Here is a 27,536-nt window from a genome sequence, read left to right as displayed (position 1 = left end):
AGAAAGATGTTAAATAAATAATAGTACATAGTACACAAAACAAAAGTTTAAAAGTCATCACATTTGGGACACGCTGATGAATATGACTGAGAAAATTTTAATGCAGCATCAGCCCCTGACCTTTCCAGTCTCATCTCCCTCCAGCTGCTATCAAGCAAAATAATATATCATGTGTTATTAAACTGCGGGTTTCCCATGTCTTACTCCTCTTATTCATCCTATTTCTCACAGCAGCCAGAAGGATGCTACTAAAAGATAAGGTCAATCAGGTCATTATGGTGCTCAAAACTCTTCAAGCAAGATGCTTTTATTTTTAGGACATGTAAGCTAAACTGTAAGATGTATATAAGCTATAAGATATATGACATGCTACTCCATTTGCAACTTAACCAAATACATGTTATGCATATATACATGCTATATCGCTTTAGTTGTGCCTGACTCTATGCAACCCTATGGACTATACCCTGCCAGCCTTCTCTGTCTATTGGATTCTCCAGGCAAGAATACTGGAGTGGGTTGCCATGCCTTTCTCCAGAAATACGTATTATATGCACATAAACACAGATAAAGCCGATAGGGCACAGTTCAAAACTATTGAATCTAAGGAGTGGGTGCCTGGGTTTTCTCAATATTTTTCTTTCAATTTGTGTTTTAAATTTTTCATAATAAAAAGTTATGAAGAAAAACAACAGTGGAGGGAGATAGGGAGTAAGTTCAAAAGGGAGGGGATATATGTATACCTATGGCTGATTCATGTTTAGGTTTGACAGAAAACAAAATTCTGTGAAGCAATTATCCTTCAATTAAAAAATAAATAAAATTTTTAAAAGTTCTGAAGAAAAACAAAATGACCTGATATATATAAGTAGAAGGATGGATACTTTTATCTATATATGCTAAAATCGATATAGTAAGATACAGTTGAATTTAGGTGGTGAGTATATGTTTTCACTGTACAACTTTTTCAACCTTTTTGTATATTTTAAAATGTTTATAATAAAGATATGAGGGGTATAAGGAAAACTTTAAAAAATCAATTCCTGTCTGCAGAAAATCCAAAAGAACCAACAACTAAAAACAAAAAAGCAACCTCTGAAACTAACAAGCATTTATAGCAAGGTTGCAGGTTAAAAGGTTAACATACAAAAATCAATTGCTTTCCTGCTTCCCTGGTGGTTCAGAGAGTAAAGAATGTGCCTGCAATGCAGGAGACCTGGGTTCACACCCTCAGTTGGGAAGATTCCCTGGAGAAGAAAATGGCAACCCACTCCAGTATTCTTGCCTGGAGAATTCCATGGACAGAGGATCCTGGTGGACTGCAGTTCATGGGGTCACAAAGAGTCAGATTCTACTGAGTGGCTAACATTTTCACTTTTCACTTTCATATCAGCAATGGAACTTAAAACTAAAAGTATTATACCATTTACATTAGCACCCCCCAAAATAAAATACTTAGATATAAATCTAACAAAATATGAAAGAAATCAAAGATAAACTAAATAAACAGAGATATTCCATGTTCATGGATAGGAAAACTCAGTACTGTCAAAATGTTAGTTCTTCCTAACTTGATCTATAGGTTCAACACAAGCTGTAACAAAATTCCAGAAGGTTATTTTGTGGATATCAACAAACTGATCATAAGTTTTATATGAGAAACGTGAAAAACAGCCAATGCAATACTGAAAAGGAATAAAGTCAATGGATTGGTATTATTTGACATCATGACTTACTATAAATCTACAGTAATAAGATACTGTGTTATATCTATCAATATATGAGATGATGGATATTCATGAAACTTGTGACAGTCATTTCCTGTTGTATGCAAGACAAATCAGGCTTTATACCTTAAACTTATTCAGTGCTGTAGGTCAATTATATTTCAGTAAAACTGGAAGAGAAAACATACACTGTGATATTGACAGAAGAGTAGACAGTCAGATCAGTGGAGGAGAATGGAGAGCCCAGAAATAGTCCCACATAAATACAATCAACTGATCTTTGACAAAGGAGCAAATAAAATGAGGAACAGGTTCAACAAATGATATTAGACATACACATGCCAAAAATTAACCTAGATATAGATCTTTTACCTTTTACAAAAATTATCTCAGAATGGATCGCAGGGCTAAACGTAAAATGCAAAACTATAAATTCCTAGAAGAATAGAAAATCTAGGTGGCAATGACTTTTTAGATACATCATGAAAGGCGCAGTACATGAAAGAGTCATTGATAGGGTGGATTTCATTAAAATTAAAAACTTCTGTTCTGCCAAAGACACTGTCAAGAGAATGGGAAGACAAGTCATACATGGGAGAAAATATTTGCAAAAGGCATATAAAACAAAGGATTGATATCCAAAATGTACAAAGAGATCTTAAAACTCAGCAATAAGAAAACTAACTACCAGATTTAAATATGGGCAAGAGATCTGAACAGATACCTCACCAAAGACATACAGTTGGCAAATAACTATGTGAAAAGACGTTCTAAATAATATGTCATTAGTGAATTGCAGATTAAAATGAGATACCACTATACACCTATTGGGATGACCAAAATGCAGAACACTGTCAATACCATATGTTGATAAGGATGTGGAGAAACAAGAACTCCCATTTCTTTGCCAGTGAGAAATTAAAATGGTATAGTCACTTTGGAAAACAGGTGGGCAGTTTCTTAGAAAATGAAACACACATTTATAATATTATCTAGCAATTGTGTTCCTTGGTCTTTACCCAAAGGAGTTGAAAACTTATGTCCACACAAAAGCCTGCACACGATGTTTATAGCTGCTTTCTTCATAATTGCCCAAATCTGGGAACAACCAAGATGTCTTTCAGTAGGTGAATGAATAAACAAGCTAGGATACACTTTCCTGCATTGGAGAAGGAAATGGCAACCCACTCCAGTGTTCTTGCCTGGAGAATCCCAGGGAGGGGGAGCCTGGTGGGCTGCCGTCTATGGGGTCACACACAGTCGGACACAACTAAAGTGACTTAGCAGCAGCAGCAGCAGGGTACATCTACACAGTGGGATATTTATTCAGTGCTAAATAGAAATTAGGGCTTCCCTGGTGGCTTGGGTAGTAAAAAATCTGCCTGCAATACAGGAGACCCAGGTTCGATCAGCTATCAAACCATGAAAAGAAATGGAGGGATCTTAAATGTGTACTACTAAGTGAAAGAAGCCAATATGAAAAGTATGATCCCAACTGTATGACATTCTGGAAAAGGCAAAACTATGGAGACAGTAAAAAAGATCAGTAGCTGTCAGTGTTGGGGGGAAGGAGGGATGGATATACAGAACACAGGATTTTTAGGGCAGTAAAACTATTCTGTATAATAGTGTAATGGTGGATACATGTCACTGTCCATAGGTCGTTATTCTATGAGTTATTTGTCAAAATCCGTACAGTATGTAACACCAAGCACAAACTCGAATGTAAACTATGGACCTTGGTGATAAGGATGTAGGCTCGTGGATTATGTACCACTCCGGCTGGGGATGCTGATAGTGGAGGAAGCTGTTTGTGTGGGAGGGCAGAGAATTTATAGGAACTCTGTGTACTTTCTGCCTAATGTTGTTGTGACCCTAAAACTGCTCTAGGACTTCCGTGGTGGTGCAGAGGATAAGAATCTGCCTGCCAATGCAAGGGACTCGGATTCGATTCCTGGTCTGGGAAGATTCCACATGCCAAAGAGCAACTAAGCCTGTGCTCCACAACTGCTAAACCAATGCTCTAGAGCCTGTGAGCCATAACAACTGGAGCTGATGAGCCCTAGAGCCCGCATGTGGCAACAGTGGAAGCCGGAGCAGCCTAGAACCTGTGCTCCACAACCGGAGAAGCCACCACAATGAGAAGCCTGTGTACTACAAGGAATAGTAGCCCATGCTCACTGCAACTAGAGAAACACCAAACAAAAGCAAAGAAGACCCAGCGCAGCCAATAATAATAATCAAAGCGAAAAGTGAGGTTGCTCAGTCATGACTGACTCTTTGTGACCCCATGGACTGTAGCCTTTCAGGCTCCTCCATCCATGGGATTCTCCAGGCAAGAATACTGGAGTGGGTTGGCATTTCCTTCTCCAGGGGATTTTCCCGACCCAGGGATCGAACCCGGGTCTCCCGCATTATGGGCAGATGCTTTACTCTCTGAGCCATCAGGGAAGCCCAATAATAATAAAGAATCCTTTTTAAAAAACTGCTCTAAAAAATGTCAGATAAACAAATGAATATATCCTCCACTACCTCACCATCACCATTTACCTTGTAGTGAAACCAGAGCAATAAAGAAGGGCTGCAAGGACCAGCGGATTTGGTCTCCACCTGCTCCCTCTGCTCCAGCCACACAGGGAGCCTCCTCATCAGACCCAGGCCTGCTGCACTTCAGTGCTTCTGCACTCACTGTTCTTTCTGCCAGGAACACTCCTACTGGAGAGCACCCTGCTCCCCTCCCACCTTCCTTCAGGTCTTTATTCAAATGCCACCTACTTGGCAATGAGACTTCTCCATCACCTTACGTAAAAATGCAGCTTTCCCCAAGCCTTCCTGTTCTTCTTGTTTTATTTTTCGCCAGAGGACTTCTCACCAACTAACACACTATGTATTTTACTTAGCTAATTTCTTGTCTGTCTTCCTCACGCTAGAACATAAGCTCTGGGAGGGCAGAGGCTTCTGTTGTTTTGTTCCCTGCTGTTCACTGCCTTATCACGGAGCCTAGGATGTGGCAGGCTCTGGACCATGTTTGTCAACTGAATACATGAAGGCCTTCATGAGCGTTCTCTCATGCTTCCAGACACTTGCCACGCTGTTTTCTCTGCCTGGAATGACATTCCTCTGGGTTCAGAAGAGAAAATCCACCCAACCTCCAAAATTCAGCTCAAGAAACCTCTCTTTTGCAAAGGGCTCCCTGACTTTAGGCAGACAGGAATAGGTAGGAACCTCTTCCCACAGTGTCCCATTATCACCAAAGACTGGTGGGCCTTAGTGTTTTGCAAGCTGTGGGGCTCCATGGAGACTCCTTGTTTATCTTGTATCCCCAGCACCTTTGAACCTGGCAGATAACAGCAGGCCCTCAGAAACATTTGTGGAATGACATGATAAATGAGTGAATGACATAGAAAAGCAATCCATATGTAGTTTAGGGTGAATTATGTAGACATTTGTAGCATACATAATTTAAAGAATACCCTTAAAGGCGTCCCTGATAGTTCAGTTGGTAAAGAATCCGCCTGCAGTACAGGAGACCCCGTTTTGATTCCTGGGTCAGGAAAATCTGCTGGAGAAGGGATAGGCTACCCACTCCAGTATTCTGGGCTTCCCTTGTGGCTCAGCTGGTAAAGAATCTGCCCGCAGTGTGGGAAACCTGGGTTCAATCCCTGGGTTGGGAAGATCCCCTGGAGAAGGGAAAGGCTACCCACTCCAGTATTCTGGCCTGGAGAGCAGCTTTCACTTTACTTCACTTTACTTTGCTTCAAAGGTATCCCTCCTGAAGTTTGTTTGACATTAATATTTTCTATTATAATTTACTCACAACCTGTAAGTTAATGACTTATACTGTCCAAAGTCTGAGATATCACCCAGTCATCAATGTAAAAGGTTGAGTTTGCATTCATATTTCTATCACATTCTTCCAAAGTGTTTTTTTACTCTACCTTTTGTTTGGGTTTCCATATCCAAACTGGTTTAGCCTTGAGAGTATCACCATGGGAGCTAAAGACTGAGCAGGTTTGGTAAATAAAGCATTGATGCCAAAGACCATGGAGGAAAGGGGTGACCTGGAACAGAAAAAAGTAGCATAAGTCTACATCACACACAAACTACACGTATGTATATATGTGAGTGTATATACACTATGTATATGTATCCAAGTGTCAAGGACCTGTCTGACTATTAACCCCTCCTTGAGCTTAAATAGACAATAATAGAAACAATCTATAAAATGCTGACCATCATCTGATAATGCACAGTTGTCATAAACCTGCATTGAACAAGTCTGTTTTTCCAACAGAATTTTCTCACTTTCTGCCTCTGAGTCACATTTTGGTCATTCTTGCCATGTATCAAACGTTATCATTATTATTCTATGTGCTACAGTGATCTGTAATCAATGATCTCTGATGTTACTATTGTAGTTTGGACTTTTCATTTTTTAGCAGGAAAGAATTTTTAAATTAAGGTATGTACATTTTTAGACACAATGCTATTGCATATTTAAAAAACTACCGTATAGTATAAACATAACTTTTATATGCATTGGAAAAACAAGAAATTTCTCACCTCTCACTACCATGGAGTTCGACCTGTCGGCAGCCATGGAGTCCACCTCCAAGAAGCCCCAAGGGGCAGGCAAGGTGGGAGACCCCAAGCACAGCCCCACCAAAGTTCAGGGCGGGTCAGCTGATAACTTTAAGCATCACCATGGCCATGGCCACGACAAAGGGAGCGCCTCAGATTCCAGCAGCAGCTCCAGTGATTCGGAAAATGAGGCGAAGCCCGGCTCGGAGCCGCACAGGAGCGCCTCAGGCAAGGTCAAGAAGCCAAGGTGAAAAAGGAGAAGAAGAAGGAGGAGGAAGGGAAGAAGAAGGCTTCCCACTGATGGCTCTGGGCGGGGCTCATTAAACCTTTGCTCGACAAAAAAAAAAAAAAAAAAAGAAATTTCTCACTTGCCTTAGTGCCATATTTGCTTTATTGCACTGGTCTGCAACTGAACCCACAATACCTCCAGCAACAACATGCATTATTTCACATAAGCCCCACAACAATCTTGTAAGGAAGGTATCATCACTTCTGTTGTAGGGCTCGAGGACAGACTAGCTTCTCCACAGATACGCAGCTAGCAACTAATAGAACTGGAATTCACACCTAAGTCTTCCTCCTCAAATTTTATAAAGGATTACTTTAATATATTCTCAGTGAGAATCCTGCCATATCATTTTTTGATAATTAAGTTACATCGTATAAAATAAATCAAGGGCATTGCCTGAATAAACTGAAATTTTGTCCATATTTCAACCAGTGATGGAAAACTTGCAACTAAGGAAGAAGAGAAGAAAATGGGGAGGTGAAGAAAGGGAAGAAAAAGAGAAAAAGAAAGAGAAAAGATGAGGCCAGAGAATTGGAAGAAGATGGATCTGACCGTAAGACCTTGAGTTTCATCCCTAGTTCTTCAATCGTGCTTACATTACCCTGGGAAAGTTAACTCCTCAAGAGTTTTAATTTTGTAAAAATGAGGATAATTATGATTTCATGATAATATAAGAAGATAACTTGCTATCAGTATCCTCCACTAGACCATCAAAGTCACAAGGGCAAGGGTTATATCTGCTTCGGCTCTCTGATTAAGTTCTTATCTGACATGATCAGGACAACAGTTGACTAAAGCAAAAAAAAGTCATTTTCAGAAGACGAGACATTGACCATTCTATTTCAACTTAACTATATTCATTCACTTATCTTTTTTTTTTTTTTTTTTTGAATACAGGTCCACTGATAAAAGTGCTGTGCTATCTTTCTGGCACATACACTATTCATACAACAGGATCTATGGTTTCTACCATCAATTATAGAGAGAACCTAAAGTTGTTTACAAGGCATTCTGAATACAGAACAGTTTTAGATTTTCCTATTTCCTTAAACATTTAAAGGTCTCAAGACATCAGGTTTGATTGTAATTTTTTTAAACTTTATCAAGTCTTTCTAAAGCATTCAACTTAGTTTTCATAGAAATGTCTAATTTCATACATATATTTCCTAAGTTTATAAAATATAAGTGTTCAGTTCAGTTCAATTGCTCAGTTGTGTCTGACTCTTTGCGACCCCATGAATCGCAGCACGCCAGGCCTCCCTGTCCATCACCATCTCCCAGAGTTCACTCAAACTCACGTCCATCGAGTCCATGATGCCATCCAGCCATCTCATCCTGGGTCGTCCCCTTCTCCTTCTGCCCCCAATCCCTCCCAGCATCAGAGTCTTTTCCAATGAGTCAACTCTTCGCGTGAGGTGGCCAAAGTACTGGAGTTTCAGCTTTAGCATCATTCCTTCCAAAGAACACCAAGCACTGATCTCCTTTAGAATGGACTGGTTGGATCTCCTTGCAGTCCAAGGGACTCTCAAGAGTCTTCTCCAACACCACAGTTCAAAAGCATCAATTCTTTGGCGCTCAGCCTTCTTCACAGTCCAACTCTCACATCCATACATGACCACTGGGAAAACCATAGCCTTGACTAGACAGACTTTTGTTGGCAAAGTAATGTCTCTGTTTTTCAATATGCTCTCTAGGTTTGTCATAACTTTTCTTCCAAGGAGTAAGCATCTTTTAATTTCATGGCTGCAATCACCATCTGCAGTGATTTTGGAGCCCAAAAAAATAAAGTCTGACAGTGTTTCCACTGTTTCCCTATCTATTTGCCATGAAGTGATGGGACCATATGCCATGATCTTCGTTTTCTGAATGTTGAGCTTGAAGCCAACTTTTTCACTCTCCACTTTAACTTTCATCAAGAGGCTTTTGAGTTCCTCTTCACTTTCTGCCAAAAGAGTGGTGTCATCTGCATATCTGAAGTTATTGATATTTCTCCCGGCAATCTTGATTCCAGCTTATGCTTCTTCCAGCCCAGCGTTTCTCATGATGTACTCTGCATAGAAGTTAAATAAGCAGGGTGACAATATACAGCCTTGACGTAGTCCTTTTTCTATTTGGAACCAGTCTGTTGTTCCATGTCCAGTTCTAACTGTTGCTTCCTGACTTGCATATAGATTTCTCAAGAGGCAGGTCAGGTGGTCTGGTATTCCCATCTCTTTCAGAATTTTCCAGTTTATTGTGATCCACACAGTCAAAGGCTTTGGCATAGTCAATAAAGCAGAAATAGATGTTTTTCTGGAACTCTCTTGGCTTTTTTGATGATCCAACAGATGTTTCCAATTTGATCTCTGGTAACTACATGTAATTATGGGGCTTTCCAGGTGGAGCTAGTGATAAAGAACCTGACTGCCAGTGCAGGAGACACAAGAGACCCGGGTTCAATCCCTGGGTTGGGAAGGTCCCCTGGAGGAGGAAATGGCAACCCACTCCAGTATTCTTACCTGGAACATTCCATGGACAGAGGAGCCTGGCGGGCTACAGTCCCTAGAGTCGCAAAGATTTGGACATGACTGAAGCGACTTAGCACAGCACAAATGGAATTATAATAACAATTGCATCTGACATTGACCAATTTGAAACAAAAAGTACTGACTTTTGATAAGGAAACAACTTATGGGAGCAGAAAAGCGTATGTCCCTTCAAGAACAGCCATTAAGTCAGAAGCATCCAGCATATGCATAGGAGAGTATATTTTTAGAAGGGATTTGCTACTACAAAACCTGCTGTATTGTATCCCTAGCATTGACCACAGGGCCTGACATACAGGAGGCAATCAGTATTTTTGGAGTCAATAACATCCACCACATACAGCTGGTATGAGACTTGAATGAGCAAAAGCCATACAGTGCTTGTACACACTGGCATTTGGTAAATGTTGGTGCCCTTCCCTTTCCAACTGTTTGAGGCATTTTATTCATTAGTACCCCGTTTCATTCAAAAAGAATTTGAGTGTTAAAAGATGTTTGCTGACATTTCTTCCTGTTAATTTATTTTTTTAAAAAAACTGATTTAAGTCTGTCAGTTTTCTAGGCATCAGGGACATAGTTCTGAAACATAAGGAGCTCACCTTCTTGCTCATCACTCCATATATGACTTAGCAACAAACTCTGAAACATGGAAGAAATCACCAAGTTGGGTTGGCAAAGCCTCCTTCAATTTAAGTTACATTAGGAGACATTACTTTGTCAACAAAGGTCCATCTAGTCAAGGCTATGGTTTTTCCAGCAGTCATGTATGGATGTGAGAGTTGGACTATAAAGAAAGCTGAGCACTGAAGAATTGATGCTTTTGAACTGTGGTGTTGGAGAAGACTCTTGAGAGGCCCTTGGGCTGCAAAGAGATCCAACCAGTCCATCCTAAGGAAATCAGTCCTGGGTGTTCATTGGAAGGACTGATTTGAAGCTGAAACTCCAATATTTTGGCTACCTGATGCGAAGAGCTGACTCATTTGAAAAGACCCTGATGTTGGGAAGGATTGAAGGCAGGAGGAGAAGGGGACAACAGAGGATGAGATGGTTGGATGGCATCACCAACTCGATGGACATGAGTTTGGGTAAACTCTGGGAGCTGGTGATGGACAAGGAGGCCTGGCGTGCTGCAGTTCATGGGGTCGCAGAGAGTCAGACACGACTGGGCGACTGGACTGAACTGAACAGAAAAAAAAGGCCATGCAGTTTCTACAAAGCTAATAAAGACTGTGCTGGTCTTAATACATTCCTCTCTAATCCATAAAATGGAGCACATATCAGAAAATATGTGTCAATCAAGTGAATTTTATGGCTGATCTAAAGCGTTTATAATAACCATACCGAAGAACAAAACCTCTCATCATCAGCTTACACTTTTTCAAGTGAAAAAAAGGTAAGATAGACCTTGATTTTCAATTTCAATTCTTGTGATGCTACAGAGTAAAGGTCACTTTGCCTGATCATCCAGTGCAGTACAGTAAGTCCCCTACATATGAATGAACTGTGTTCCAAGAATGCATTCATAAGCCCAACAAAGTTAGTCTAGGTACCCAACTAACACAGTTGGTTATATAATACTGTACTATAATAGTTTATAATACCTTTCACACAAATAATACACAAAAAAACAAACACAAAACATAAAGAAAGCATTTTTAATCTTACAGTACATTACCTTACAGTACAACAGCTGGCATTGGGTGAATAGGCAAGAAGAGTTACTAACTGGAGGAGGGAGAAGAGATGAGACAAGACAGAGCTGAAGGATTGTCAGCAATAGGAGGGCAAGCTGAAATTTCACTTAGCCTGAAGTTGATGGAATACTTGCACATGTTTGAAAGTTCACAACTTGAAGGTTCGTACGCAGGGGACTTACTATATTATAAAGTAAAGCTCTTTGAGATTTCACTTTGGTTTCTGAGATTTAACTTTGTTGTAGCACCAGCTGTATGAAGCTTTGGGATGAAAAATTATCATGTCTTTTCAAAAGCAGGGAAAAGTTGCCCAGGGTGAACAATTATGAATATCTTATTATGTTCTGCTCTCTGATTTCCAGTGCTGCTTCTTATGACCATCTCTTTGTTACGTGATTTGTAGTGGCAATATAACTGAGATACGGAGATACTAATATGTTCTCCCTCCATGTGATATCTGTATAGCTAATATTTGAAAAATATACTTACTGCCGATTGAACTTCAGTAAGTCTGCATCGACCATGTCAGCCAGTGGCAAGTTAAATAAGCAAAAAGAAGCTTGCACAATCACCCTAGAAACAATTTTAAAATACACATATGAAAATTCTATAACTAGGAGACACAAATTTGTTTAAAAATCAGATGACAAAGTTGACATTTGGTTTGCAGAAAAGGAAAAACGAAATAATATGCTATAAAAATAAAAATATATTAGGCACACACTTCTATCCTCCCAGAATGTATCTATGACTATATAATTCTCTTTTAAAAATAAAATAAATAAACTTTGAAAATTTTACTATGCTTTTTACTCATTCTCAGTTGACTACCCATTCATTAAATCTGCTTAAATTATGGATAGGTTCTAAAGAACAAAACATGCCATGGAAATTCATTTCTTTTCTCCTTATTTTTCCTTTTTCCCCTCCTTTCCCCTCTTTTTTTCCCTATAGTTGATCAGTGCCTTAATAAATATGAACTTTAGCTTCATGAGCATGGTAATAATGACATGGAGTTTTGGTTTATATTTTAAACAGAATAAATATTTTGTAAACTGTACAATAAAACAAAAAGTGAGAATCCACTTTCTCACATTCACATTAATATATAATTTTAAAAATTATCTTTGATAACAGAAGTCAAGTACAGGAGATATTTTAGACTTTTTCTCAGTTTAACTTTAAAATCTACTGCTTAGGTTTGCTAATTGTTTATCATAAGCTTTGGGCTTCCCTGGTGGCTCTGAGGTTAAAGCGTCTGCCTTCAATGCGGGAGACCCGGGTTCGATCCCTGGGTTGGGAAGATCCCCTGGAGAAGAAAATGGTAACCCACTCCAGTATTCTTGCCTGGAGAATCCCACGGACGGAGAAGCCTGGTAGGCTACAGCCACGGGGTCCCAAAGAGTCGGACACGACTAAGCGACTTCACCTTCACCTTCAAGGAAAGGTATATTATCCTCTTTTATTTATTTTGCACAATCCTTGTCCCATGCAAAAAAAGAATGAGCTAACTAAAATATTGTATATACGACCGAGCGACTTCCCTTTCACTTTTCACTTTCATGCATTGGAGAAGGAAATGGAAACCCACTCCAGTGTTCTTGCCTGGAGAATCCCAGGGATGGGGGAGACCGGTGGTCTGCCGTCTGTGGGGTCGCACAGAGTCGGACATGACTGAAGTGACTTAGCAGCAGCAGCAGCGGCAGTGTTTAACAACATAAATCCAGGGCTTCCCTGGTGGCTCAGTGGTAAAGAATCCTCCTGCCAGTTGAGGAGACTCGGGTTCAATCCCTGGTCTGGGAAGATCCCACATGCCACACAGAGCGGCCAAGCCTGTGCACCACAGCTATTGAACCTGTACTCTAGAGCCCGGGAGCCACAACGAATGAGTCCTCGTACTGCAACTACTGAAGCCTGAGCGCCCTAGAGCCTGTGCCCTGCAACAAGAGAAACCACCGCAAGGAGAAGCCCACGTACGGCAGGTAAGAGTAGCCCCCGCCTGCGGGAACTAGAGAAAAGCCTGCGAAGCAATGAAGACTCAGCACAACCCCAGAAAAAATGAATAAATGTAAATATATATGTATATAAGTGCCAATGTATTTTAACTGGAAAAGCATTTAGAAAGTCTTCTAGTTCAACATCACACCCAATACAGAAATCCTTTGGTACCAAGAGGAAAATTAAGAACTACTAAGGGACATAAAACATTTTAATTATGATAGAAGAAAGAAAATGGGGGAATGGTTTAAGTTTAAAAAAACAGAAAAAGCAAACAAAAATTTTCATTCTAAAAATCACTATAAAAATGTCTTTTAAATATGACATAACCAAAGCTACCACTGTAGATTTACAGAATAGTTATCTATATGGGGTTCTAAATCTTCAGGTTTTACAGAGATCAATGCTGCTGCTGCTAAGTCGCTTCAGTCCTGTCCGACTCTGTGCGACCCCATAGACGGCAGCCCACCAGGCTCCCCCATCCCTGGGATTCTCTATGCAAGAATACTGGAGTGGGTTGCCATTTCCTTCTCCAACAGAGGTCAATACTTTGAGTTAATTACTATATTTGCTGCTTCTGATTTACTCAAAATGCAGTTAAGTCTTCATGGAAAATTTCTCAAATTGTTCCAACAGGGACCTGGAGTTAGATTTATTCGTTTGTTCACCCAAAACACATTTTCTAAGGACCAACTATTTGTAGGAACTGTAGTAGATGATGGGACCACAGTAATAAGAAACTAGACTTTATTCATAATACAGCTCAGTCCAGTGGGGGCCAAAGACAGTCACAGACAGAAGGATCAATGCTACAGCAGAGATAAGCATGGGGCATTGGGGTCATGTAGGAGGGACACCTCCCCACTCCAGTACTCCTGCCTGGAAAATCCCAGGGATGGAGGAGCCTGGAAGGCTGCAGTCCATGGGGTCGCTGAGGGTCGGACATGACTGAGTGACTTCACTCTCACTTTTCACTTTCATGTATTGGAGAAGGAAATGGCAACCCACTCCAGTGTTCTTGCCTGGAGAATCCCAGGGAGGGGGAGCCTGGTGGGCTGCTGTCTATAGGGTCACACAGAGTCGGACACAACTGAAGTGACTTAGCAGCAGCAGCAGCAGCAGCAGGAGGGACACCTAATCCAGGTGAGGAAATTGCGGAAGGCTTTCCAAAAACCACATCCTTGAGCTGCAGCCTAAAGGAACTACTAGTAGGAGAGAGCCAGGTAAGAATGGTGAAAGCTTTTCAGGCATAGAATGCTGCATGTTAGGCATGGAGGTGTTTGAACCTGGCACTGCAAAGTGTTTCTCTAGGGCAGGAGTTCGTTCTAAGTAGAGGAGTAACAAGAAATGAAGATATAGAGGTAAACAGGGCCAGTATAACAAAGGACCTCATATATCATCATTTTGCATTATATCCGAAAAGCAGAAAGAAGCCACTTAAAAGATTGCTAAGCAGAGGAATGACACGCTCTTCTAGAAGCAACTGGGGACTAGGGGCAAGGGGACCATGTAGGAGGTTATATGGAAATCCAGGTAAGAGATGACGAACACCTGAGCTAAAAGAATGACAATGGGAACAGAGAAGGGATGGGTTCAGGACATATTAAGGAGCTAAAACTACTAATAATTGGTAGCTTATTAGATGTAGGAGACAAGAAAGGGATGGCAAAGACAACTTCTCAGTCTCCGACCTGGGCAACTGGATAGATGGCAGAGCCATTTCCCAAGATGGCAAGGAACATCTTTTGGGGATAAGATCTTTATTTGGCAGCAGGATTTACTAAACGATGCACTTTAATAGGTCAGAAAGAGGAATTTAACTTTACTACAAAACTTGGCATTAGAAATCTCTGCAAAAATGAAGACAGAATGGTGGGCTTCCCTGGTGGCGCAGTGGTTAAGTCTTCCGCTTCCAGTGCAGGAGGTGTGGGTTCAGTCCCTGATCAGGGAGCTAAGATTGCCATATACTTCCTGGCCAAAAAACCCAAAACATAAAACAGAAGCAATATTGTAACAAATTCAACAAAGACTATATTTGGTTAAAAAAAAAAAGACTCCACATTAAAAAAAAAAAATCACCCCCAAAATAAGAAGACAGAAAAGTATAATAACCGCCTAGAAATGAATACTAAATACATTTCAGATCAAAGACGTTTCACTGCTTAAAAGGAAATGGCAAGATCTATGGTAATTTGGGGATTGACACTGGCATTTACTTACATGATAACAGTGAGATACAGAGCCAAAAAGTAATAGTACTGCTGTCCAAGAAGCAACATGACAATGGAGGCTGTTCCTTCTAGGTAGAATGAAAATAAGATAATTTTATAGTAACCAAACTTCCTCAGCCAGGACTGGCTGAAAAGCACAAGGCACTGAAATGGAAACAGATGGGCATAACATTAAGATGGAATCCAGTGAAATAGGTTTACTCTTCCTGACAACAAAACAAACATTCTCAGCAAAAAATAAATTTGCTTCTGAATCATAATATCAGTTGAAACACACAACTAATACTACCTATCATGGTTAGAAGTGTTATTATCCATTTATACCCATAAAAGTTGACTAATATACTGCAAAAAAAAACAGCTATTATTTCCTATAAAATGGACAAAGTGGGAAGTAGTTTCATACATTTTTATTTTCACACTAACAAGAGGAGGTTTAACTAAAACCAACTATGAAAGAACCATCACTGAAACAATGAGCCTTGCTTTATTATAATGTGAAAAGGCCAACTGAAATCTAAAATATATTCAGATTTTAAAATTTGGGATTAAAGCCCAGAATTCACCTCGTACACAGTAGCGAATAGTAAAATAAACATTTTACTATATTCTTCTTAGTAAGAATTCCAGATATATCTGAAATGTACTTTTTTATCCTAAAATCAAGCACCAGAAATTAACAATAGTTTATGATTGTATCAATTTCTTCGGTTTGTGTTTCCTGTCTAATCTTACATATTTTCATCTTTCTAATAGATTCATGTTGAGAGTTCAATCACATTTTTTTCCTGCATTTCTTGCTAGCAATGAAAAAGTTCATTGTTCTAGACCGAAAAGTTAGTGCTAAATATACATATGTACATTAACAAAGATTAGAAGATGCTCTTTGTTGTCAATAAAAAAAGCACATTGTTTAGCCCTGAACCATTTTCACTAACTAAATGTACATACAATTAGAAGAGAATTTTTAATGATGTAAGTATAATAACAATATCTTTAACAAATATAAGGGTTTTCCGCTCTGACTGATTTTTTGGTTTACTTCTCTACTTTCAAGAAACAAGAGCGCTTTTTTTCTGGATAGTAAAACGGTGATTGAGAGGATCCATGCCAATTCTCAGAGTTCTATAAGATAAAGCATGTAAAACAGACCAAGTCCCCTTATATTCCTATGTATAACAATAATACTGTAAATTTACACAGTTCCACATTTTGAAATGAAGCTTCTTGTTCTCAATCTCCAACCCATAAAATACTACACAAGATATGAGAGTAATACTCTAGGAAACATGCGACAAAGTGGAAAGTGCAAGATTTTGAAACCAGATTCCCTAGTGTCAACCACAAACGGGCCCTTGCCATGGGTGCTGCCATCTGCCTCTAAAAGGATTAAATCAGGTTCTCTGAAGCTGCTGACCTCCAACACCACACCCACCGCCCCCGAAAAGTTTAGAGTGGAGGGCAGAAATGAGGTACTCTGTGCTCCCAGGAAACTGGCAGGACAAGTCTTCAGTAGTTAGACATTCTCAGGAGCTGATTTTATGAGTCAAATTCTTATATCTCCTCATACCTAGAAAAGCACTAAAATCCTTCATGGTGACGACTGTTTTTTGTGACCAGCAGAAACTTTCTAAAAAATAAGCATGCTTGATTGCATGTACTCCCCCTTTACCAAAATCACATATATACTGTCCTCTACTCACATGCTAGTAAAGTAATGCTCAAAATTCTCCAAGCTAGGCTTCAGCAATATGTGAACCATGAACTCCCTAATGTTCAAGCTGGTTTTAGAAAAGGCAGAGGAACCAGAGATCAAATTGCCAACATCCGCTGGATCATGGAAAAAGCAAGAGAGTTCCAGAAAAACATCTATTTCTGCTTCATTGACTATGCCAAAGCCTTTGACTGTGTGGATCACAATAAACTGTGGAAAATTCTGAAAGAGATGGGAAAACCTGACCACCTAACCTGCCTCTTGAGAAATCTGTGTGCAGGTCAGGAAGCAAGAGTTAGAACTGGACATGGAACAACAGACTGGTACCAAATAGGAAAAGGAGTACGTCAAGGCTGTATATTGTCACCCTGCTTATTTAACTTCTATGCAGAGTACATCATGAGAAACGCTGGACTGGAAGAAACACAAGCTGGAATCAAGATTGCTGGGAGAAATATCAATAACCTCAGATATGCAGATGACACCACCCTTATGGCAGAAAGTGAAGAGGAACTAAAAGCCTCTTGATGAAAGTGAAAGAGGAGAGTGAAAAAGTTGGCTTCAAGCTCAACATTCAGAAAATGAAGATCATGGCATCCGGTCCCATCACTTCATGGGACATAGATGGGGAAACACTAGAAACAGTGTCAGACTTTAATTTTTGGGCTCCAAAATCACTGCAGATGGTGACTGCAGCCATGAAATTAAAAGACGCTTACTCCCTGGAAGAAAAGTTATGACCAACCTAGATAGTATATTCAGAAGCAGAGACATTACTTTGCCGACTAAAGTCCATCTAGTCAAGGCTATGGTTTTTCCAGCAGTCATGTATGGATGTGAGAGTTGGACTGTGAAGAAGGCTGAGCGCCAAAGAATTGATGCTTTTGAACTGTGGTGTTGGAGAAGACTCTTGAGAGTCCCTTGGACTGCAAGGAGATCCAACCAGTCCATTCTGAAGGAGATCAACCCTGGGATTTCTTTGGAAGGAATGATGCTAAAGCTGAAGCTCCAGTACTTTGGCCACCTCATGCGAAGAGTTGACTCATTGGAGAAGACTCTGATGCTGGGAGGGATTGGGGGCAGGAGGAGAAGGGAATGACCCAGGATGAGATGGCTGGATGGCATCACGGACTCGATGGACATGAGTCTGAGTGAACTCCGGGAGTTGGTGATGGACGGGGAGGCCTGGCGTGCTGCGATTCATGGGGTCGCAAAGAGTCGGACACGACTGAGCAACTGAACTGAACTGAACTGAACTACCTCTTTGGAACAGTTTCTCAGAGAGCTACCTGAGTTGTTGTCTCCTGGGCAGCAGTCCTCATATTGCCCCAAATAAAACTTAACTCGCAACTCTCATATTGTGCATTTTTCTTAAAGTCGACACTGGGTTGAAATTCCAGCTCTGCCACTTTTACCAGCTTACTTTACCTAGGAAGCATTTCCTCCCTCTAGCACTCCCTCTCTGTCTCTGTCCCTCTCATCATACAAAGTACTTAATAATTGGTAGCTGTTATAATTCTGTCCAGTGTAAAAATATATGAGCCAATGATGGGTAATATAGCAACAAAAAAAGAGACTACTTTTGCTTATACTAAAATACAGCCTTCCACAGACTGAGGATTTTGGCTCTCCATTCATGTGTTTATTAAGTAGAAGCTCATGAATAACATGTCCCAGCAGAAGTGTTGGCAAACAGATGCCAAAGAAGCTTAAGTCAAAACAAAGATAAAGGCAGTGCTGTGTTTACAGTGAACATTTAATAAATATTTGCTGTACTGAGACTTAATAATAAAAGTTAACATTTCTAGAGTGTTTATTTTGTGCCAGGAACTGTTTCAAGAACTTTGCATTCCTTACGAAGTCAATTCATTTAATTCTCATTGTAATCTTTAGGCACCATTTTTATTTCCATTTTTACAGAGCAGGAAACTGAAACACAGAAAGCCTCAATAACTCAGCCAGGGTCACACAGCTAATAAGAGGGGAGGCAGACTTCTCCCTGGCAGTCTCCATGCTCCTAACCCATTTATTATTCTGCCTCTTGGAGGTGAGTGGGATGTGGAAGAGTCACAAGCCTATTAAAACAGTTATTGCAGAGAAAGAACACTTGCTCATTCTTCTTTCCTTTCATTTATTCAACTCCTTAAAAGAAAGCTATGGGGAAGACACTCTGAGAAAATGAAAATGCAGTTCCTAGCCTTCATTACCAGAACCAACAGGCAGTGTGTTAAAGTGACCTAGTCAAAAAAAAACAGCAAATTCCAAAGAGCTGTCTTTTTTGCCCCCAATAATTTATAGGTGTCACTTTTTGAGAAATCAAGAATAAAATTTGAAGGAATTTTGGATTTCCATTTTATAATGATTTTTTATTGAGATCAACAGAAACACATATGTTAGTATGAAGGTTTGAGAAAAAGAATCATGGAAATCTTTTGGCTATACTTCTCTTAAAATTTAGTAGCCAAGAGAGACTGGAAGAAAATATTGCTGAACATACATCTAAAAAAGCACTTTTACTGAGACTACATAATATATTGAATATATAAAGTACTCTTACAATTCAACATTATACAATTCAATTTTTAAAAATTTGAACAAATAATTTATCAAAAAGATATATGCATGGCAAGTAAGCACATTAAAAGATACTCAACATCATTAGCAGTCATCAGAAAATGCAAAGCAAAACCACAGTAACATACTGCTGCTTCACACCTACTAACATGGCTAAAACTAAATAGCCTGATATAGTACTGATGAGAATGTAGAACAATTGGAAAACTTTACATTATTGGGAGGAATGTAAAATAGTACAACCACTTTGGAAAACAGGTTATCAGTGTCTTCAGTAAACATACACCTACCATGCAGTCCAACCATTCTACTTCAAGGGGTTTACCCAAGAGGAAAGAATACGTCCATACAAAGACATGAATGTTCATAGCAGCTTTGTTTATAATAGCCAAAAACTGGAAACAACCCAAATGCCCATCAAAAAGTGAATAGGTAAACAAACTGTTGTATATCCATACAATGGAATATTATTTAGCAATAAAAAGGAGAGAAATATTGATACTACAACAATGTGACAGAAGAATCCAGACCAAAAAATAGTACATATTATTCCATGTATATAAAAATCTAGAAAATAGATAGAATTAAAGGGACGGATTACCAAGAGGCACAAAGACAATTTGGAGAGCAATGGGTATGTCTACTACTTTGATTGTGGTGATAGCTTCATGGTGCAGACATAGATCAAAAGGTACCAAGTCATACAGTTTAAATACATGTAATTTACTGAGAGTCGATCATACCTCAGAAAAACAATAACCAAAAACACTACCTTATTTCAACTCATACGTATTTATTTTCTAAGAAATGAAATGTGCTAAAATTGACTGTCATGGGGTTTCCGTGGTGCCCTAGTGGTTAGGATTTCAGGCTTTCACTGCTGTGATCTGGGTCCAGTCTCTGGTTAGGGAACTGAAATCCCTGCAAGTTGCACAGCACAACCAAAAAGTTTAAATTTTTTTTAAAAGGTAAAACTGACTGTGGTAATGGCTGTACATGTCTGTGAATATACTAAAACCCACTGAATTGTATACTTTAAATGGGTGAATTAATAAGTATGGTATGTGAGTTACGTCTCAACAAAGCTGCTTAAAAATACCCATGTGTGTGTGCTCAGTCCTGATTTTTGTGACCCTATGGCTGTAGCCCGCCAGGCTCCTCTGTCCATGGGATTCTCCAGGCAAGAATAGTGGAGTGGGGTGCCATTTCCTTATCCAGGGGATCTTCTTCTCAGGGATCTAACCCATGTCTCTTGTGTCTCCTGAATTGGCAGGCAGATTCTTTACCACTGTGACACCTGGGAAGCCTCCAAATACCTATCTACTCTTAAAAAAAAAAAAAACTTAGGTAAGAGTTTAACAAACCTGTTTTTGCCTGGAGAAGAGGAGATACTATAGGCAAGTACATGATTAAAAGTGAGAATATATATATAGCCTAGAATCTGACAATAACACATAGAGACAAGAATTCAAGCAGCTCCCCATTCTGGGTCATTGAACACAGCAAAAAACAGTTTGAAAACTCTCAAACTGCCATTAAGGGAGAGTATCATTTTATCATGTACACACAGTACCTGGGACTATATCGATAAACCAAAACTGATACTCTATTTGGTAACCTCTGCTAAACAGACCATGACAGAATCTTCAAGTGCACACCTTTAAAGGCCTCTGAGCCTCTCTTTTTTCATTTGGAAGGTCTTTCTCTCGAAGGTAGTTGTCAGGCTTACACAAGATAATGGTAGTTAGGATTACACGAGATGATGTATATGATGTACTTGGCATAGTCCATGGCACACAGTAAACACGCAAAAAATGTGAGTTCTCAATATTATGGTATATACAGTAACCAAACTATGATAAAGGCCTTGAGCTAATGGCAGAAAGGCAAATTCTATCCCATATACTTTGCTTAAGAAAGTGTGGCAACACTTAGAATATTTCATAACCATTTCTATTCCACAGGGCTTAAATCTTTGTAAAAGTTAGTAAATAGTAAAGGCAATGGCACCCCACTCCAGTACTCTTGCCTGGAAAATCCCGTGGATGGAGGAGCCTGGTGGGCTGCAGTCCATGGGGTCACTAGGAGTTGGACACGACTGAGCGACTTCCCTTTCACTTTTCACTTTCATGCATTGGAGAAGGAAATGGCAACCCACTCCAGTGTTCTTGCCTGGAGAATCCCAGGGACGGGGGAGCCTGGTGGGCTGCCGTCTGTGGGGTCGCACAGAGTCAGACACGACTGAAGCAACTTAGCAGCAGCAGCAGCAGCAGCAAAATCTCATCTATCTAAGTTACTCAACTTACTCCCTGAAGAGTATAGATTACATATTTTAATTGAGAAAACAGGAAAAATCCATATCACAGGCTAGGTCAAGTCATATTTTTGGAAGATAGATTTAGGTTAAGGGAAGCAATTTGATTCATGAGTTCTCCAAATCGTGTGAAAAACAACAGGCTGGTATATTTTTTGAAGGAGGACACACCCTCCACAATAATGGTCATGGCCATGGAATTTTACTAACACTCTGGAATTCTAGGACTTAGCTTTTTAGCCAAGTGCTTTTGAAACCTGGCTTCAGGAATCCATGATCAAATAACTCTTCTTCCTTCGAACAGTCACAGGAATCTTAAATATCAGGATAAAGCAAAATGACATGCTCCCAGGGAGCCATGCATTTTCTTCCATAGCTCTGCAGAGGTTTACATGAGGCAGCTCAAGAGGACAAAATTCAAAAGCTAAAACAGTAAAAATATCACAGAGCTCAGCTTGTATTGGGTTCTCCTCCTTTTCTCCTTTTCATCTCTTGTTTCCATCATATTCCTACTGAATCTTGTCTAATGTAGGGAATCTGAATCTTTGGGCCTCTTAATAATTCTCAATCATTTTTTCATTACTGATACAATCAGGTTTTTAATTCTCAGCCAGGTAAGTTCTTGTTTAGTTGCTAGGTCATGTCCGACTCTTTTGCGATCCCATGGACTGTAGCCCGCCAGGCTCCTCTGTCCATGGGATTTCCTGGGTAAAAGTACTGGACTTGAAAATTGCCATTTCCTCCTCCAGGGGATCTTCCTGACCCAAGCATTCAGTCTGCATCTCCTGAAATGGCAGGCGGATTCTTTACCACCGAGCCACCAGGGAAGGCCCTAGCCTAGTTAAGAGTTATATCTTTAATCCTTGTAGGAAGATACATGAAGAACCATCACATACCTGTGGGCAGATAAAGCCTGCCCCATACATGATGCTCCTTATGGAAGAAGGAAGAACATCCATGGGAATGAGGTTATCAACGAATATCATCATGAAGTTACTGAAGAAGGTTAAATGGAAGACTTGGAAGAAATTCACTATCAGAAAAAGGCGAAAGTTTTTCTGTGTCAAGATTTGTCTCACCAATGAGACGACGGAGGTCCAGGGGAGATCCTGTACAGTTTCTGAGAGATGGTTTTCCTCGAGGCTTCTTTTAGGTTCTAAGTGACTTACGTGGCACATGCCAGTATAAAGGCTGGCAGTAGCCAAAATGGCAACAATAACAGCGATGACCTGAAAACTGAGCAAAATTTCCAGGTTATCAGAGATGAGGCCACAGAAAAGGATACTGGTAGATCCTACCAGCGACGCCACTTGGTTGACTGGAATAAGCTGAAGCCGACTTTCGTATCTAGTGAAAATTTCCACGAACAGTCCACACTGGGCTTGCTGAACAAAGGTCAGTGTGCTATCAAAAGCACACAATGATACCACCAGTTGAAGCCCACTAAGCCAGTCACCTTCATGATAGTATTTCCAGGGGAACCAAGGAAGCAGGAAGGCTGCTGCATATAAAGGGGCACCGTACAAAACAGAACTGTGACGACTGGAACAGCAGTCAGCCTTAGAGTTGTTGTGAAAATACCCCGTCAGGTCGTTAAGAGCATTCCAGATCATTAAAATCATCTAGGAAAAAAAAAAAAACAACAACACAGGATTATTTTAGTATGGTTTATACCAATGAAAGTAACTTGCATTTTTAACTAATATGAAATGACAAAAGTTGATCAGGTGGGAAAAAAAGTCACTGCTTCCAGAATCAGCAGGAAGTATACATACTGAAATAATAATGACAGCTAATACTACCCCCAAACCAGAATGTGTTTACGCACTGAACAAGTTTTTATATGAATTATTTCACTAAATTCTTAAAACAATCCTATGAAGTAGGCACTATTCTTATCCCTTCTTTATGAGGAAACTGGGGGTCAGAGAAGTTAAGCAACTTTCTCGGCTAATAAATGACTGAACCAAGAGCCTGAGCCAAGGCAGATGACCCTGGAGTCCATGCTTTCAATCATTATGCTCCGCTGTCTCCCCACAAGGCATATGGCCATGCCTTTGCAAAGAATGATGGCCTGTTTACAGACCATGGCACAGTTTTACATAATTTCATCAGGAAAGGTTAAAATATTAGCGCTTGCTATCTCAAAATGGGAAAAAACACTTATTAAATCAAGGATATTGTTGTTAGTAATAAACAAGTAACATTATAAACCATATGGGTATTTAAGACCTTGAACTCTATCCATTCTGACCACCTAACTGGTAATGAGTTACAATACAATTTGTAAATGTATGGGTCATTTCAAAGCACAGAATATCTTAATAATAATTCTAATTTTTCCACATAAGGAATTTTTCCAGATAACCAAAAATGTATCCATTAAACTTTAAGCTGTCATTATTTGTTATAATTGGGATATAGTTGCTTTACAATGTTGTGTTAGTTTCTGCTGTACAAGGAAATGAATCAGCTATACGTATACATATATTCCCTCCCTCTTATCCACCTCTATCCCACCCATCTAAGTCACCAGAGAGCACTAAGCTGAGCTCCCTGCGCTACAGCAGGTTCCCATTGGTTATCTGTTTACACATGGCAGTGCACATCACTTCAGTTCAGTCGCTCAGTTGTGTCCAACTCTTTGCGACCCAATGAACCACAGCACACCAGGCCTCCCTGTCCATCACCAACTCCCAGAGTTTACCCAAACTCATGTCCATTGAGTCAGTGATGCCATCCAGCCATCTAATCCTCTGTCGTCCCCTTCTCCTCCTGCCCCCAGTCCCTCCCAGCATCAGGCTATTTTCCAATGAGTCAGCTCTTCGCATGAGGTGGCCAAAGTATTGCAGTTTCAGCTTCAGCATCAGTCCTTCCAATGAACACCCAGGACTGATCTCCTTTAGGATGGACTGGTTGGACCTCCTCGCAGTCCAAAGGACTCTCAAGAGTCTTCTCCAACAGCACAGTTCAAAAGCATCAATTCTTCGGCGCTCAGCCTTCTTCACAGTGCAACTCTCACATCCATACATGACCACTGGAAAAACCATAGCCTTGACTAGACACACATACGTCAATCTAAATCTTCCGATTCATCCCAACGCCCACCCCACACCCATCGTGTCTACATGTCTGTTCTCTACATCTGCATCTCTATTCCTGCCTCCAAAAAGGTTCATTTGTATTATTTTTCTAGATATATATGCATATATATATATATGCATTAAAGCTGTTATAAGTGACCATCTTTTAGAAGTCTCTTTGCCCTTAAACAGAGGATCTTGGACATGGATAACCTTTTCTTGATAACTCTTTCAACTTGTGAAGAGCCAGCTTTTTGGAAATCACGAGGCACAACTAGAAGGAGAAACTTTCCTAAAGTAAAAGGACCACAGGGCTCCATCTCACCTGGGCTTGGTAAAAAGCCACTTCTGAAACCTTGTACAGATGTAAAAAAAGCTTTACATAGTAGAAACTGAAGACAGAGTTGAGCATTTCAGTCCCTAATGTTATTAGAGAGAATGCCCAAGCAATGGATCTGATATTTAAAAATGTCATTTTCCATGCAGAGGAATTCTTCTTCCTTTAGTTTAAGAAAAAAAAGAAATGGTTAACATTCACTACTTGTGTACAAGAGCTGATTCAGCTGATGGGTGACCAAATTCCACCAGATACTAGTTAATTTTAGTTAAATAAAAGTCCAAAAGCACTAGCTGTGAATATGCAACCAGATTTAACATTTTACTTTCTTAATCCACTTACTCGACAATTTTTGAGACGTTTCCAGGAACGCTATTTTGCATAGCGTGTGGCTTTACTTGAATATATATTTTAATATCTCTTCCAACTTATAAAAGTGAAACATATCAAAGAGTTTAGACACAATTAACTAGTGATCAGGGAGATGTGTTTATGGCATTTTTATCCTCCTTACTTATATGCAGAGTACATCATGAGAAACGCTGGACTGGAAGAAACACAAGCTAGAATCAAGATTGCTGGGAGAAATATCAATAACCTCAGATATGCAGATGACACCAGCCTTATGGCAGAAAGTGAAGAGGAACTAAAAGCCTCTTGATGAAAGTGAAAGAGGAGAGCGAAAAAGTTGGCTTAAAGCTCAACATCCAGAAAACGAAGATCATGGCATCCGGTCCCATCACTTCATGGGAAATAGATGGGGAAACAGTGGAAACAGTGTCAGACTTTAATTTTTGGGCTCCAAAATCACTGCAGATGGTGACTGCAGCCATGAAATTAAAAGATGCTTACTGCCTGGAAGAAAAGTTATGACCAACCTAGATAGCATATTCAAAAGCAGAGACATTACTTTGCCAACTAAGGTCTGTCTAGTCAAGGCTATGGTTTTTCCAGTGGTCATGTATGGATGTGAGAGTTGGACTGTGAAGAAGGCTGAGCGCCGAAGAATTGATGCTTTTGAACTGTGGTGTTGGAGAAGACTCTTGAGAGTCCCTTGGACTGCAAGGAGATCCAACCAATCCATTCTGAAGGAGATCAGCCCTGGGATTTCTTTGGAAGGAATGATGCTAAAGCTGAAACTCCAGTACTTTGGCCACCTCATGTGAAGAGTTGACTCAAAAGACTCTGATGCTGGGAGGGATTAGGGGCAGGAGGAGAAGGGGATGACAGAGGATGAGACGGCTGGATGGCATCACTGACTTAATGGACATGAGTCAGTCCATGACTCCGGGAGTTGGTGATGGACAGGGAGGCCTGGCGTGCTGAGGTTCATGGCGTCGCAAAGAGTCGGACACAACTGAGCAACTGAACTGAATTGATCCTCCCTACTTGGGAGGGCACAACAGAAATGAAACAATGAGGTGACATCCTTAAGTAGTGTCTGAGAGAAAGAGTAGAAGCAAGCCTTTCATCTTAGTATAAAGTTGTCCATTCAGTAGTACAGACTTGCATTGGGAGATTCATTTTTTATCTTCTCTTGTTGATCTTTTGATTCTCTTTTGATCTTATAGCCTATGTAACTTTGGCCCAAAGGACACAGCTCACATGGGTATAGAAAGAACCCATTTGGTCCTTGCTCTCATGTAAACCTTCCTCTTAAATCTGGCCTATTTGTTTTACCCATCCACGGACTTGATTTATCCAACTGCAAAGCAGAAAAAGGTTAACCAAGCAAGAGGTAGGTATAGACTCATCTTGCTTTTTTAATCTTGACTATAGTTTTAAGATAACAACAGAATTTTCCTGTTTTACAATGGTGTGTGCGTGCTAAGTCAGTTCAGTCATGTCCGACTCTGTGCAACCCTATGGACTGCAACCTGCCAGGCTCCTCCATCTGCGGGATTCTCCAGGCAAGAATACTGGAATGGGATCCCTTCTCTGGGGGATCTTCCCAATCCAGAGATTGAACCCATGTCTCTTACATCTACCTGCATTGGCAGGCGGGTTCTTTAATATGCACTTCTCCAAAATCTTACTCAAGCAGAAAACACAAATATTCAGATAATTCGAGAGATGCTACTTGCTTAAATAATCCCTGGGAATTAAGCAGGCACCTCAGTCTATACTGCCCAATTACTTGGGGATCCAGAGAGCAAGTTATAAGGGGGAAGTGGACATTTTGCTCAAATGATCAAATGACCTAAGTCGCTGAGCTTCATTTTGCATCATGTAGATACAAGAATGATTTTAATTCTATAGAAGTAGAGAAGTATCAAAAAGGGTTAATAATTCCATTTGTAGATCAAGCATTGTCTATAAACAAAATATAGACTATCTGCCCGTTCGTGTACTCAGTTCAGTGCAGTTGCCCAGTCATGTCTGACTCTTTGCAACCCCACGGACTGCAGCATGCCAGGCTTCCCTGTCCATCACCAACTCCCAGAGCCTGCTCAAACTCATGTCCCTTTT

The 27,536-nt window shown here is 40.2% G+C and overlaps 2 protein-coding genes across 2 annotated transcripts in view; one reads left to right on the top strand and one right to left on the bottom strand.

Annotated features, from left to right (window-relative positions):
- Positions 1 to 25,218, bottom strand: part of LOC102181920 (transmembrane protein 180) — a 37,667-nt gene extending 12,449 nt beyond the window's left edge. The window contains exons 1-5 of the mRNA XM_013974701.2: positions 25,056 to 25,218; positions 22,544 to 23,269; positions 15,035 to 15,189; positions 11,306 to 11,389; positions 5,666 to 5,788 (exon numbers count right to left, since the gene is read on the bottom strand). Of these exons, the coding sequence (XP_013830155.1) occupies positions 5,666 to 5,788; positions 11,306 to 11,389; positions 15,035 to 15,189; positions 22,544 to 23,269; positions 25,056 to 25,205 (1,238 nt within the window). The 5' untranslated portion in view covers positions 25,206 to 25,218. The remainder of the gene's footprint in view (positions 1 to 5,665; positions 5,789 to 11,305; positions 11,390 to 15,034; positions 15,190 to 22,543; positions 23,270 to 25,055) is intronic.
- Positions 6,302 to 6,644, top strand: C25H19orf33 (chromosome 25 C19orf33 homolog). Its single transcript, XM_013974702.2, is given in 2 exon segments — positions 6,302 to 6,554; positions 6,557 to 6,644. Coding segments are annotated over 2 exon segments (306 nt in total). The 3' UTR covers positions 6,610 to 6,644.

Source organism: Capra hircus, chromosome 25 (genome assembly GCF_001704415.2).
Source record: "Capra hircus breed San Clemente chromosome 25, ASM170441v1, whole genome shotgun sequence".
Taxonomy (NCBI): Eukaryota; Metazoa; Chordata; class Mammalia; order Artiodactyla; family Bovidae; genus Capra; species Capra hircus.
This window is presented reverse-complemented; position numbering and strand designations above follow the sequence as displayed.